The 16394-nt window shown below is 46.1% G+C and overlaps 1 protein-coding gene across 2 annotated transcripts in view; it reads left to right on the top strand.

The window, feature by feature from the left end:
• prkn (parkin RBR E3 ubiquitin protein ligase) overlaps positions 1–15804 on the top strand; it is a 1436175-nt gene extending 1420371 nt beyond the window's left edge. The window contains exons 11-12 of one of the 2 annotated variants that reach the window (XM_078556736.1): positions 8694–8811; positions 15390–15804. In XM_078556736.1, coding sequence (XP_078412862.1) covers positions 8694–8811; positions 15390–15499 — 228 coding nt within the window. In that variant the 3' untranslated portion in view covers positions 15500–15804. Of the gene's footprint in view, positions 1–565; positions 663–8693; positions 8812–15389 lie in introns of those variants that run through there. The other variant, XM_078556737.1, reaches the window with a different exon arrangement.
• Positions 15805–16394: the final 590 nt, after the last annotated feature.

A 16394-nucleotide genomic window follows, 5' to 3' on the forward strand; every position in this document is an offset into this window, starting at 1 on the left:
CCAATGTACTGCAAAAGAGGACAGCCACCCAGTGCCACAAGAGGATGAATGATCTCCTCCATTCCACCAGGGTAAGTCACTCTTTTCATCACTCTCAACTCACACACTCACAAACCCATCACATGTCCACAGGGCCCTCAGTCACTGCCAGTTCAAGGCAGATCACTATTCACTGTCTCAGACACACCTTCACTGTCCTCACCCCGTCCATGGGACCACTCACCATCCACACATGCCAGGCATACTTATCATCTGGCCTGGCAGGCAGCCTGCTTACACTCTCTCGATCTCTATTCATGCAGAACAAGCTGGCACACAACAAGAGGGAGAGGTTGCTTACCGATGGAAGAATGTCTGAAATCAAGGTCCTCATGGATTTTGAAAACAGAGCCATCCAGCTGGCCAGCGAAGATCTGGACCAGCCCTGTGCAGACAGTGAGGTCTGTGGTGCTCTACCAAGTGAGGATCCAGCAGTGCAACATCCATCAGACAACCACCATGTGAGTGATGTGTTCTGTTTCACAGGCCACTGCCATGCACTAATTATCTTTCCTTGCTTTCACAGGCACATCTGGGAAACAGCCGACAGAGTCCATGACCCAGGACCTCCAAACAAGCCCAGAAGAAACCTCTGAAGAGAAATCTGAAGGCACCTTCCTTGAATTCCCATCACAACACTCACCCACACCCTCCACCAGGACAGAGACACACAGCTTGGTGGGACCTTGCTTTAGAGTAGCCTCGGGATCACAATCTGGTGAGCACATCACACTTTCTGATCCACAGCAGGCGGCGGCAGGGATTTCCCAGGTGTCCAGCACTTGGGGGACAGCTGGAGGCCAGAAATTTGCTGAGTCCGAGTCAGGTGTCAACCCTCTGGATTTGGTCATGTCACAGTTGCTGGAGCTGCAAAGGCAAGCTCGGGAACATCAGGAAGGGATGTCCGCTGCACTCTTCAGATTGCAAGGCACCATGGAGGAGTCCATCCACCTTCAGGCTGAGGTGATAGTGCCGGTATACCAATGCACCGAGGTCAACAGTGGTGGGATGGCGACCGCCATGGAGACCTTGGTCCAGGACAATGCTCCTGCACTGCTGTGCAGGTTGAACTCCATCGCTGACGGAGGAGGTGATGGCATAGTGGTATTGTCACTGGACTAGTATTCCAGAGACCCAGCATAATCCTCTGAGGACCCAGGTTTGAATCCCACAGCAGATGGTGAAATTTGAATCCAACAAAAATATGGAGTTAAAAATCTGATAATGACCATAAAACCATTGCCAATTGTCGTAAAAACCCATCTGGTTCACTAATGCCCTTTAGGGAAGGAAATCTGCCATCCTTACCTGGTCTGGCCTATGTGTGACTGGAGACCCACAGCAATGTGGTTGACTTGTAAATGCCCCCTGAACAAGGGCAATTAGGGATGGGCAATAAATGCTGGCCTAGCCAGAGATGCCCACGTCCCATGAATGGACAAAAAAAATACCATAGTTGGCCTCCAACAGTGTGTACTCGAGAGGGGTGTGGGGCAGCTCGATCTCACTCCAGCTTCCCCTTCCCCTCAAGGAGTCAGCCCGGGGCCCTCGGGCACACAGAGGGAGGAGGATCAGCAGGTGCACACTGCAGGGCCAATCACCCAGGTGACCACAGGAATGATGAGCCCATCTGAATCCCCTCTTCCTGTGACCCCAGCAGCTCCAGCTCCACAGCTCCAGGAGGGTTTCACTGCCACACAGCAGGTCCCCGAAAGCAGGCCAGGGCCCTCCAGGTCTGGGCCCCCCATAGGATGCCCATCAAGTCAGCAGGCTGCCTCCACCTCAGCTGTGAATGTCCGGGGAGAACCAAGATGTAGCGGCAGGGTTAGGATGGTTAAGAAGATGTAGTTGCACAGCCTGGGTATGGGTGTTAATCATTAGTACATAATGTTCGCTATTGTAAATGAACTCCCAAGAATGTTTCCCTGCCTATGGCTCTTGTTCCTTGACCTGATGAGCAGTGTTTGTGTCACTCAGATGTGAAACCTTTCTGCACAAGATAAAAGCAGGTGTCTCAGTCCAGGGCCTTTTCCCTGTGCTTTGTGCAGCCTTCAGACCAAAGTGATGGTCTGGCCTCACACTCTCTGGACACATTAGTGATGCCTGTACATCAATGATTCTTGTCATTGCTGCCAGAATGTTGTGGGCAGGTGTCACAGAGTTCCATCATTCTCTCTGTATGCTCTCGGCACATTTAAGGTGAAGCTGGCCCTGCTCTCTTCAGTATCTGTGACCAGTGATGCTGGTCCTGAAGGGGTCAGGTGCTGAAGGCAGACAAAGGATCAGGTGCTTTTAAAGTTTCATGGCTGCGTCTCTATAATATGACGATGATCACATAGCCCGAGCGAGCTGCCCTCGGCCAGACAGGAGTCAGACATTCTCAGAGGCTATGTGAAGATCAATGGAGGATCTTCATTGCATGTCGTCATCATCCTCCTGCAATCAACTGACTATTAGACCCTCCGCTGCATTTCCATGACAGGAGCATTATCACAGAGAATGTGCGCTGCCATAAGCCAGATTGGAGTCAAACTTTCATAGATGCAGTGTGACGATCTTAAGGTGTCTCCTCACTGCATGTCATCATAATCCTCCACAAATTTAGTAGCCATGAGGGCCTCCCGAGCACACCTGCTAGCGTGAGGGCTTCATCGCCATCATCATCACCTTCGAGGACCTCCTCACCCTCATCACCGTCGACATCTTCCTTATTGGAGAAGACCTCCAGCCCTTGCATCTCCTCCTCTGCCAGCTGCTCTCCCTGTTGCAGCGCCAGGTTGTAAAGGGTGCAGCAGGTGACCATGATGCATGACACCTTCTGTGGACTATATTGCAGGGCTCCACCAGAGCAGTCCAGGCATCAGAACCTCATTTTCAGCATCCTGATGGTTTGCTCCACCAAGTTGCAAGTTGCAGCATGAGCCTCATTATACCTCCACTCTGCTGCAGTCTGAGGCCACTGCAGGGGTGTCATCAACCATGTCCTCTGCGGGTAGCACTTGTCCCCAAGGAGCCATCCCTGCAGCCAATGTGGACCCTGGAAGATGTCAGGAACCTGTGACCGACTGAGAACGTAGGAGTCATGCACACTCCCTGGAAACCATACGCAGACCTGCAGGATGCGTTTGTGGTGATCGCACACCAGCTGCACATTCAGCGAATGGAATCCCTTGTGGTTGATATAGCTGACCGCTTGTTGCGATGGAGATCTGAGTGCCACATGAGTGCAGTCGATGGCACCCTGCACCTGTGGGAAGCCCGAGATCTGGGCAAATCCAATCACTCTTGCATCCTGGCTCTCTTGGTCCTGGGCGAAATGTGCGCCTTCATGAAGATGGCATCCGTGACCTCATGGATGCATTTGTAGTTGGAGGCTTGTGGTATCCCACAGAGGTCACCTGTGGAGCCCTGAAAGGAGCCACTGGCATAGAAATTGAGTGCCGCGGTCACTTTCATGGCCACTGCCAGTGGATGCACTCTATGTCCCTGTGGTGCCTAATCCTGCAGTAGCTGGCAAATGTGACCGACCAGTTCCCTAGATATGCGCAGTCTTCGGCAACATTGGTTGTTGGTCATCTGCAGGAATGAAAGGCGGCGTGCATAGACCCTGGGTCTAGCTAGGTCCCAACCAGCGACAGCTCGCTGTGACTCTTTGGCGTCGTGTGTGGGAGCCCCAGCTTCCCTTTCTTCCAGAGGGTGCTGCTCCTCCCTCCAAGGCGCCTCAGTCACTCTCTTCTCCATTATCTTCACTCTCTGCACACCACGAGGCATACAGCTAGTTCACCAGGCTCCATGGTCCTGATATACTCCTCCTCCAGGATGAAAGAGAGAGACACGTGGGTTAGCATAGGTGTACTAAGAACCTCTCTTGGTTAAGTCTGAAGGCCCCTTAATGCATCGAAGACAGTGCTGGCCACCACTTGGATGGCCAGAGTTTAGTGCGCTGCATGTCTGCCTGAAACCCCACCCACCTCCGCCCCACACCATCTGACCAATTGGCGGCAGCTTCACCCACTGAACTATATCCTGTGCTCTCAGCTCGGTGTGGGCATTCTCCTAAACTGTGCTGCAAAGCTACCCTGTTAGCTTGACCCATTGGAGGAGACTGGTCCAAGCCAGGATAATGAAATTGCAACGGGCTGTGAGCGCCTCCACCAGTGACTGCTCCATGGCCAGCTTCAGTAAGGAGATTGTACAACATGCCCAGTCATCCAACTGTTCTGCAGTTCACTGAAACACTCATTAGTTTGCAGTCTGTGCCTGAGGAGTGAAAAGCTGTGGAGCACTTGGTGGCACTTTGGTGCCTCTACGTTGCTTGAGTAGGCAGATAAACCAGAGGCCTGACTCCAATCATATCAACAAAAAATGATGGAAAAACTCAGCAGGTCTGACAGCATCTGTGGAGAGAAAGACAGAGTTAATGTTTCAAATCCATATGACTCTTCTTCAGAGTCATACTTCTTGTCCCTGTGGTCTTCTTGCCATATTGTCCGCTCACGCCATTGAACATACCTGACGCCAGCGGGCACAGATGATTCTTCCCAGTGTTACCAAATTAGGTCAATGACCTTTCATCAAATTTCCACATATCCTGCCTGACCTTCAGCACCTACAGTATTCTGCTTTTCAATCAGTAGCCTTCTGTTTAAAATTTTAAAAACAGAAAATGTTTGAAAGGAAGGTTAATCAACATCCAAAAGAAGAAAAACTGGTTAATGCTTGGGTGGGACCCATGATTGGAATTTGGTTTTGTAGCTTTATTTCAAAGGTTATCGGGTCCTTAACACCCAAATTTATTCCAGCGGTGGATTGCACCAGAATGCCAGAACAGAGAAACATGAGGTCCAAACTAAATTCATCCTTACGCAGAATAAATTAAGCGAGTTGTTGGTACCAAACAGGCATCATTCAGCCCATCTATCGGGGCCTTATTACTTTCACCTCGCACCAAGGCCAAAAGCTGAGCGTGGTGTGAGGTGAGTGAGGAACTGTAGCTACCGAGATATTTCTATGAAACCAGGAGGAGCATTTCTGTTCCTTCCAATTTCACAAAGTGCTAAAAGAATTTCCAAAATTTTCTGATGTGGCTTATGTGGCTCAAGGTCATCACTAGCTTTGACTGGGGCAAACAAATTTAGGAGTCTGGCTTTGAAATGAGCGTAGAAACCTCTTTTCAATATGGACAGAAGGCTTGGTGGACACCTATAGATAAACACTGACCAATTTAGCAGTCGCACAGATTGGGCACAGGCCTCTGCTCCGTTGATTTGATTATTGTTTTATTTTAGGCCCATAAACCGGCACAACGATGTTACATTTAGGCTTCACTGACTCATCGTTATAACTTCTGAGGCAATTTACCAACATGGCTGGATGCTAATCACAGATATGCTTTAAGGAGAAGTGTTGAGCAGATGAAGATATATCAAATGAGTCACCTGGATCACACCCTTATACCGAGCAGCAGCTGTACTGAGTGCCATTAGCAAAGGTGTGGTTCTTCACTAGTTATCTGAAAAGGAAGAATGAGCAGGGTTATGGTGAGAAGACGGGCGGAATGGCACTAAGTGAATTGCTCATTCGGAGAGCTGGTGCAGACCCAATGGGCTGAATGGTTTTCTTCAGTGCTGTACAATTCTTACAATTAAAAAAGGAAGCCTATTATCTTACAATGATATTCTTGTTTTGTTGGATGATATTTTGACTGTTTTTTGAGTGATTTCATAGTCTTCATATTCAACCTGCTGGGTTTGCTGATGAACTTTTATGAACGTTTTCCTCATTTACTCATATGGATATTTTAATCTGTCATGAGTTGTATTGTGGAAAGAGTTCCCATACAATCACTCTCAAGTTAAAATTAAGTTAGAAAAGGGAGAAGTAAGCTACATTAAAACCTCAGTACAGAAACAATTAATAAAATTGAAAGTACAGAAATATAACATAACAAAAGCCTCAGCAAAAACAAATGATAAATGGTACATTCACATATCAATTATCTGTAATTCTAATAGTTATCAACACAAGAACTGATCAATAGCAATACAGCACCTCAACTGTAGCCACATGCAGTAAATCCACCATCTCCAGTCTGAATAACATCCATATAAAGCACAGAACAAACCTAAACTGCCTTTAATGCCTCATCTTAAAGGCACTCCTATAAAGTAAACTGTCTGACTACAATCAAAGGCTCAAAGAATCTCCCTTGGAGAAGTGTTTTCCAAGAAACCTCAGAACACTGGGTTCACAAGTAGATCCAAACGAAGTTGCAATAATTTTCGACCTATTTGTGGCTCCTATGGTGTCTCCTATGAATCTTTTATTGCCTCGCAATCTCAGAATCACAGAATTTTAACAGCACAGAAGGAGGCCATTTGGCCCATCGTGTTTGCACCAGCTCTCCAAATGAGCACTATGACCTAGTGCCATTGCCCTGTCTTTTCCCCATACCCCCATTGTTTCTATTCAAATAATCATCTAATGCTCTCTTGAATGCCTCGATTGAACCTGCCTCCACCACACCTCATGGCACTATTTGAAGTGTTAGCATTCCCCTCTCAAACTACACCAGCAAAAACTGATTATCTGGTCATTCAGTGATTTGTTTCTTTTAGGACCTTGCTGTAATTGACAAAAGATGTGATTACATGTCAAAAAGTAATGAATTGCTTCTAAAACACTCTGCGATAAGGTCCTGCATGATTTCAAGCTCTTTCTTCCTGGCATTTTAAACTTACTTCCAAACACAGCTCAGCGTCTAGAAATGCTGTACGCCTTGCTTATATAGGCTTGAAGAACACTCAATGGCCCACACTCACAAGCGGTGGGAAATTGTGTGCAGGATAAAATAAAGGTTTTATGCCCTACTTCTCTGTGTCCCTCTCTCCTCCTTTAAGATGCTCCTTAAAACCTACCTCTTTGACCATGTTTCCAAAGTCCTAATATCTCGTTATACAAGTTGATGTTAATTTTGTTTGATAATGCTGCTGTAAATCTTTACCACATTAAAGGTGTTGTACAAATACAAGTTGTTGTTGGGACCGGAGTCACATAGACCAGAAAAGGTAAGGATGGGAGGTTTCCTTCCCTAAAGGGCATTAGTTGTAACTGAATTTAGATTCTGAAACTGCCACAGTAGGATTTGAACTTGTAAGTTATGGTACAGGCTTCTGGATTGTTAGCTCAGTATAATCACTGTAATACAACAACCTATAGATCTAGTCTGGGATATTCTACTTTGGCAGAATCCCAGCTCACATTCACCAAGATGGCAGTTCCACCTAGCCCAGTGTCCCAGCCTGTACATGGGATGGAGTTCTTGCCTTTGCAAAGCAACTCCCAGCCCCATGAAGGAGGGCACTGAATGGTTGTTACAGGCATTAGGCACCTACCATTGTGTAGCAAGGCCAGCAGCCTCTGGGACTGGCCACAAAGTGGGTTTTCTTTTTAAACATTGCTTTGAATCAGCTTTAATCTTTGCCAGTCCCCTTCTCTTCCTGCACCATAGCAGCCCTGGATAGCGGTCACACGCCAGCCCTTCAGGCGCCAGTAATGCTAGAGGCAAATGATGAAAAATACATAGGGAAGCATCTTACCATCATTTGCACATCATAAGAATAGGCTAACCCATATTCAAGAGGACATATCAGGGGAAACAACGCAGAAGTGGCAGAGATGGGCAGGGAGTTCATGGAGCACAAGTTTGCCCTTCCTCCTCCACATTTGCTGGAGTTTTTTCCAGAGAATCTAGCATAGCTGCAACAAACAATTCTTTCTCATTTAGCTCCACTGGTGACTCCAGTAAGGAACTGAACCACACAAATCAGGAAGCTTCCAGGTCCCCTGATAATTCACTAATCTCAGGAGGGAGCAGCACCACTATAAGCCTCAGGACTCCTAACTGAGATGGGAGGGAGAAGGGGAATAATCGGGCAACATTCCTGCTCCTGATCACAATAGCAATAACAATTTACATTTGTATAGCACCTTTAATATAGTAAAACGTTCTAAGGTGCTTCACAGTAGCATTACTACTGAAAATGCACATGTGTGGACATGACTGGACTTGGTTTAAACATTCTCTTCCTCACCACCGGCACACCAGATTTAACAGTGTGTACTATCTACAGGATGCACTACAGTAAGACACCAAGGCTTCTTCGACAACACTGCCCAAACCTTTGACCTCCACCACCTGGCAGGACAAGAGCAGCAGGTGCATGGAACCTCCAGGTTTCCCTCCAAACCACCATCATTGTTGGGTCAACATCCTGGAACTCGTCACCTAACATGCATTTTCACCACCTATACTGCAGCAGTTTAAGAAGAACGTTCATCAGCACCTTCTAAAGGACAACCAGGCAATAAATACTAATCTGTCCAGCAATGCCCGTAATACAAGAATGAATTTTAAGAAAAGGTTATATTAGCCTAACAGTCAAATAGTATTCTAATTTTGGATGAATAATGGCCCTTTGAGCAAGGTACCAGTGGGTGACTAGCTCCCACAAAGCCATAATGCCAGCAAGGGCTCAATGCCTTTAGGAGGGGAGCAGAGAAGAGATAAGTGCCCTGTTTTCTTTCTTCGTGCATGAATAAATTTGAGGACTGAGTGCAGTGGCATAATGGCGTATTCATTCTTTTGTTTGTAGAGTTATGTTATCAATCAGCAAGCTGCACAGCGAGCTCTCTGGGAAGAGGCTTCAAGACAAGCAATCAAGGAAACAACTAAACCTTGTCCCAAGTGCCAAGTACCAGTGGAGAAGAATGGTCTGTACCTGCTGTTATTTGAGCTGAAACTATAGTAGCATAACTTTACATGATAACTGCAATACTAAATGTCATTTAAGGAAATCAGAGTTCCATAGAGATATGCTGTAGGAAGAGTACTGAAAAGAACAGATTAATAAACATTGTACACAATTTCCTGCCATCCAGAATGTGAAATAAGAGACCAAAAAATCTCTTTGACCTTGCCACATGATCTGACCTTATCCTCTCTGATCCCAAACAATCTGTCTTGGCAAAGGCCTCAACTTCTTCCCCTTTAGCCCTACCTCAATGAATTTTGAGCTCGACACGCTGCTGAGCTCTTCTTCCATCACCTTTGCCTCAATGTCTATTTTTTTGGCCAGGAGTCTTACCCCGGCACAGCGACCCTTTCTCCCACCTCAGAATTCTCATTCCATCCCTTACCCTCTCCAGAACTTTTCATTGAGAGCTGCCAGTGTGACATCGGCCAATTCAATTTCTCAGCTCCCCTCACTCACTCTAACAAGCCTTCATCTGAGTCTGCAGCACCCCATTCTCTCAGGCCCAAGTCTAAAAGTGTCATGAAACCTGCTGACAAGGGTGGCACTGTTGTTAACAGTATCTTACTTTTGAGTAAATGTGCTGAGCACGACTCCTAATTACCAATACCATGTTCTACCAATGCCACAGGTACAAGACCACTTGGCAGCATCCCTATTCCTGACAATGGCATCTGGTAGATTATGTCACCAGCTACGCCCGAGACCAAAGAGATGTCTGCATCACAAGAGCGATTCATGGCACTGTCAACTGTTGGGCCAACCACCACCTAGTCAGGCCGATCATGAACTTGCGGCCTGGCCAATGTCAGCGTATGCAGGCATAGGCTGCCCATGGGAGTTTCAACATGAGCTCCCTCCAGGAAAAGACTAATTGTGAGCCTTCCAGCCCAAGCTTGCCATCTCCCCAAAGCCAGTGTATCTGGTGTGGCCATCTGGAACAGCCTCAAGACCTGCTTGCGCTGAAACACTGGGCTTGGCAAATTTCATCCAGGGACATAAGTTTGGTGAGGAACCCGTCCACTGGGCATTGGCGTGCAAAGTCAAGAGACCAGACGCCACCACCAGGACTAGTTCGATGATAATGACACCACAATTGAAAGAGTGTTAAATCAGAAGAGAGCTGCCTTTTGCCGATGGCGAAGTGACTCCAGAAACAGCTCCTTAAAGGTCTCCTATCAACAATCCAAGGCTGAAGCCTAGGTAGTGATCCAAGAGATCAAGAAATGTATGCTGACAAACATGACTTAAGTAGCTTCTGCCAGGCCATGAAAGCTGTTTGCCATCCGCAACCATTCGGCCCCACACCCGTCCTAGCTGCTAACAGGTCCATCCTGCTCACAGACAGCGACTCTATCAGGACCAGGTGGAGAGTGCACTTCAAGGCATTTCTTAACCATGACTAAATGGTCTTGAACACTGCTCTTGACTTGGTACACCAACGCCCAGTGGACAAGTCCCTCGCCAAATCTCTGTCCCTGGATGAAATTCGCCAAGCCCTTACACAAGCCACATTGCACCAGCATCCTCCAGGAAGCAGGCGTCCTGAACATAGAGGCGACCATTTTCATGCACAACTGCTGTGGACAGGCCACTGCATCAGATTGCCGAACACTCAACTTCTGAAGTGTGCTCTTTATTCCCTGTTGCTGGCTAAATGAGGTGTGTAAGCTTGGCAAGGACTCAGTTGTGAAGAGCTTATACTTTTCTGGCAAATCTAGCATAAAATGAGGCTTTCAGAAGACCTAAGGGATGCTAAGATTGTCTCAGTATTCAAGAAGGGAAACAGGGCTGAATGTGACAACTACCAAGGCATAGATCTACTATTCACCGAGGGCAGTATCCTTGCCAGAATACTATTGGACTGCCTACTTCCACTTGCAGAAGCTGCTCTACCGGAATCCCTATGTGGTTCCAGACCATCACAAGGCATGACGGATCTGACCTTTGCCATTCAGCAGGTCCGTCGATCTGACAAAGGCTGAGTCGAACTAAGTCAACCGGGAAGCTCTGTGGAAGACCCTGGGCAATATCAGCTGCCTATGGAAATAGGTAGCGGTTGTGCAGCTTGCCTATGATGAATTGACTGCCACCGTTCTCTTCAACAGACTGGATGGCTTTTGCATCAGAGCTGGTGTCAAGCAAGGATGTGTGCTTGCGCCCACCTTTTTCTCCATCTTCCAGCAGCCATCCAAACATAGTCAAGGATGCCCTCCCACCCAGGGCCAAAGTTGAGTGTAAGTCCAATGGGAAGTTTTTCAACTTCCAAAAGCTGAAAATTAATGTCTTGTGCACAACCTTAACAGTAGATCTCCAGTATGTAGATGATTATGTTGCCTTGGTGCACACAGAAGAAGGCGAACAGCCCACCTTTGACCTGTTCGAAGAAACATATCAAGCCTTAGGGCTGCATCTGAATGTTGATAAGACAATGTTCTTCCTCCAGCCAAACTGTCACACCAAATCCCCCAGCATCATGGTTGCGGGTCGCCACCTGGAGGCAGTCGACCACTTCTGCTATCTCGGTAGTCACCTGTTCCAGTCAGCAACCACAGACTTGAAGATGCTGCACAGGATCCAGTGCACAAGCTCCTCCTTTGGGAAGTTGCTCAGATGAGTCTTCACAAACCATCACCTTCGGATGGATAGAAAGGTCACAGCCTACAAAGTAGTCGTCCTCCCAACACTCCTTCAGAAAGCTGTGATGTATCACCGATACCTGAGAAAGCTCAAAATATTCCATCAGTGCTGCCTACAGAAGATCTTACACATCACTTGGATGGATCGCCGTATGAACATAAGTATTCTCCAGGAAGCAGGCGTCCTGAGCATAGAGATAACCATTCTCACGCGCAACTGCAGCGGACAGGCCACTGCATCAGAATGCTGAATGCTCGCCTTCTGAAGTGTGCTTTCTATTCCCGGTTCGTGACTGGTCAAAGATCAGAGGGTGGCCAGTGGAAACATTTCAAAGGTAACTTGAAAGCCTACTTGCAGAAGATTGGTTCTGGGAAGAGAGTGCAGTGGAGCGCCCACGGTGGCTAGCCCTGCTTCAGCAGGTTTTGAAGCAGAGTGGGTGACAAAGTACAAAGACACGAGAACAAAAAGAAAGATCAAGAAGGCGCTCAACCCCTTATTGACTCACAAACTGACCAACCGACTAACTAAAGACTGACTACCAACGTGGAATGTGGATTTTGGATTTTTTTTCCCCCTTCTTAATGCTGTTTCTTCCTTAGCCTTTTACTTTCCCATTTCCACCTCCATTACCTTGCATTGAATTCACAGCTATCTCTTACAGCCTATCTCTCTTTCTCTCCCACCTTCTTTTTCTCTCTCTCTCTCTCCCCCTCTGTCTACTCTAGGACTCCATGGCAAGCATCTTACTCACTCCAAGGGACCGCTATTACATGTTCTGCATCCTGATTTTATCTGACTTAAAATTATCGTTGGTGCCAAATTTAAAACATGTTGCATTTTCCATCAGTGATATTCTTCACCCAAATCGATACAAAATTAGATTTACCAACTTCCGCACTTCTTATTTTTCATTTGTTTGAAAAGCGGGTTGTTGTTTTATTGCTGTTGTTTCTTTCTCTGGTGGGAGCATAGGGGCAGAAGTTGGGACATTCAAGCCCTCCAGCCTGTTTCGTCAATCAGTTAGGTCATGGCAGCTCTGTATTTTAACTCCATCTATATGCCTTCACTCCATAACCCTTAATACCTTGCCTAACAAAAATCTATCTGTTTGTTTTGAAATTTTAAAATGACCCACCCTCAATTTTTTTGGAGGAGAGAGTTCCAGATTACCACTACCTTTGTGTGAAGAAGCACTTCCTGATGTCATCCTTGAAGGCCTAACTCTACTACATCATCGGTTTACTCTCGATCATCAGAAAAACGATAGAAGATGCCGCCAACAGTGCTATCAAGCAGCATTTACACAGCAATAACCTGCTGACTGATGCTCAGCTTGGATTCCACCAGGGTCACTTGGCTCCTGACCTCATTACAGTCTTGTTTCAGACATGGACAAAAGAGCCTAACTCAAGACGTGAGGCGAGAGTTACTGCCCTTGACATCTAGGCAGCATTTGACTGAGTGTGGCATCAATGAGCCCTAGCAAAATTGAAGGAAATGGGAATCAGGGAGAAATGTTTCCACTAGTTGGAGTCATACCTAGCACAAAGGAAAATGGTTGTGGTTGTTGGAGGCCAATCATCTCAGCCCCTGGCCGTCGCTGCACGAATTCTTCAGGGTAGTGTCCTCGGCCCAACCATCTTTATCAATGACCTTCCTTCCATCATAAGATCAGAAGTGGGGGTGTTTGCTGATGGCTGCACAATGTTCAGTACAATTCACAACTCCTCAGACAATGAAGCAGTTCATGTTCATATGCAGTAAGACCTGGGCAACATTAAGGCCTGGGCTGAAAAATGGCAACTAGCATTTGCACCATACATGTGCCAGGTAATGACCATCTCCAACAAGAGAAAATCAACCATCTCCCCTTGACATTCAGTGACATTATCATCACTGAAACCCCCACTATCAACATCCTGCAGGGTTACCATTGACCAGAAGCATAAATGAACTAGCCATATAAATGCTGTGATTACAAAAGTAGGTAAGATGCTGGGAATTCTGTGGCGAGTAACTTACCTGCTGACTCCACAAAGCCTGTCCATCATCTATAAGGCATGAGTTAGGAGAGTGATGGAATACTCTCCACCTGCCTGGATAAGTGCGATTCCAACAACACTCAAGAAGCTCGACATCATCTAAGACAATGCTGCTTGATTGGTCCTCCATCCACGACCTTAAACATTCACTCCCTCCACTACTGGCACACATTGTGTGTACCATACAAGTTGCGCTGCAGCAATTCACCAAGGGTCCTTTGACAGCACCTTCCAAACCCACGACCTCTACCACTTAGAAGAACAATGGCAGGAGATGCATGGGAAAGCCATCACTTGCAAGTTCCCCTCTGAGCCACACGCCATCCTGACTTGGAACTATAGCACAGTTCCTTCACTGTTGCTGGGTCAAAATCCTGAAACTCCCTTCCAAACAGCACTGGGGATGTATACAGCAGATGGACTGCAGTGGCTCATGAAGGTGACTTACCAGCACCTTATCAAGGGCAATTAGGGATGAGCAACAAATGCTGGCCTTGCATTTGAAAGAAAAAAAATAAAGTTACGCCCCCTTGTTCTGAACTCCCCACCAGTGGAATTAATTAATCTACCCTATTAAGTTCCTTAATCATCTTAAACACCTCTTCCATACTTTCCTGATCTCATAATTTAAGCCTTTTAGTTCTGCTATCATTCTGGTAAACATCATTCCACATGATTTGCAAAGGTTGAAAAGGTTAGAAGTATTTACCTATCAATTTTCAAAATGGCAGATATTATAAAATATTCACAATTTTATAAACTGTGAAAACAACCTCTGTTAACTGGCTTCCAAAAAGATTCCTGGGTACAATAACATAAAGGCTATGCTATTGGAGTAGCAAACCGGAGCTCAAATCCAACCATGGCAAGTTATGAATCCAACTTTGACATATGGGAATAATGACCATGAAACCTTCAATTTTGTTGTAAGTATCCAATTAGTTCATTAGTGTCCTTCAGGGAAGGGAGTCCGCAACTTCTACCTACTCTGCCATACGCACTATGTGATTGACTGTTAATACTCTTTGAAGTGGCCAACAGAACCACTCAGTTGCAGTGGCTCAGAACAAGACTTAGGTAATCTCAGGCCAGTTAGGCCTGCAAAGTCCTCTTCAGCTTTGACACAGTCCTGGCTGTAGACCTGCGATAACCTCTTCCCTGGCCAAATTGTTCCAGTGCAACTATTATTTGCCTAACAATGTAGAAAATGGCCAAGGTATTTCCACAATTAGGATAAATCCAGCCCACAAAATTACCGCCCTATCAACCTTCCAGTCATTGATTGAAAGAGTCATCAATGCTATCATCAAGCAACACCTACTCACCAATGTTCAGTTGGTTTCTCAGTTGGCTCCAGATCTCAGCACAGCCTCGATCCAGACATGGACATGAGAACTAAATGCCATTGGAGAGGTTAGACTAGCAGTCAATCAAATATACAACCCTAGTGAAACTGAACTCAACGTGGGTCAGACAGAAAACCTTCCAGTGGTCTTGAGAAGCAAATTGTCACAGCTCCTAGGCACTGCTGCAGAGGTCCTCAGGGGATTATCCTCAGCATAACTACCTTGACTTGACCTCTGCTTCCTGGCTGCTTTGTTTGAATGTCCTGCCTAGGAGTCTAGCCGCTCTGTATTCCCTCTCTCTGGGGATCCTAAGAGGCTGGAGACCCTGGATAATGGACCTTCCCTTTTTTTTTGTTCCTATGCTTTGCATCCAGAAACTGTGCACTCTTTGGGTATCCAAAAAAGAAAATCACCGCTATCCCATCCCTCATATTATCCAATTTGTTTGTTTTATTGATATGTAAGGTATTTGTTTCATGTATCTGACCACTTACTTCTTCCCATCACAGGAGGCTGCATGCATATGAAATGTCCCAGAACTTCTTGCCACTTTCAGTGGTGCTGGCTGTGCAGCAAGGAGTGGAATTGTGACTGCATGGGAGACCACTGGTTTGAGTAACCTGAACAAGAAGAGAAGAAGCAGAACAAACACGGAGCTTTAGAAAACCACGTTGAATTTATTAGTAAATAGGGATAGGCACTAGATTTGGATTTGATCAGCCCTTTCATGTACCCTGCCACAATGCGTGAAATTCAGCAGCATTTCCATTTCTTCACAGGAGGATGATTTACTTAGAATTACATAGAATTTACAGCACAGAAAGAGGCCATTTGGCCCAAATGGTCTATGCCAGTGTTTATGCTCCCATGCTTCCTTCTACCCTGCTTCATCCAACTCTATCTGCATATCCTTCTATTTCTTCCCCACTCATGTACATATCTAGCATCTAAGCTATTCATCTGAACTATTCCCTGTAGTAGGAATTTCCATATTCTAACTACTCTCTGGGTAAATAAGTTTCTCCTGACTTGCTTTTTGAATTTATTAGCAACGATCCTTTATCCTCTAGATTTGGACCCCCCACAAGTGGAAACATCCACCTTATCAAACCCCTTCTTAATTTTTAAGAGCTCTATTATGTCACCCTCAACCATTTCTTTTCTGGACAAGAGTCCCAGCCTGTTCAGTCTTTCCAGTTAACTATAACCTCTCAGTTATCATCCTTATATTTGCCTCCGTGTAAAGGGCCACTTCTATCCCCTTCACACAGCAGAATCAGGACACCTTGCTACATATATAAGAATATATTTTGGGTGTATCTATAAAGCTATCAGGGTAGAGCTGGATAAAACATGATCCGTAGTAAGTGAAAGTTTATCCAGTAGAGTATTTTAGTGAGAACAGCACTGTTGATAGAAGTAAAAACTTTTTGAGACAATGGAGTAGAAATTTGTCTCAGGAGGTGGTGCAAAACCGATGGTATCAGACCAGAGATCCGTTCAGTGCAGCACCT

Source organism: Cetorhinus maximus, chromosome 14 (assembly GCF_964194155.1).
Source record: "Cetorhinus maximus chromosome 14, sCetMax3.hap1.1, whole genome shotgun sequence".
Classification (NCBI taxonomy): domain Eukaryota; kingdom Metazoa; phylum Chordata; class Chondrichthyes; order Lamniformes; family Cetorhinidae; genus Cetorhinus; species Cetorhinus maximus.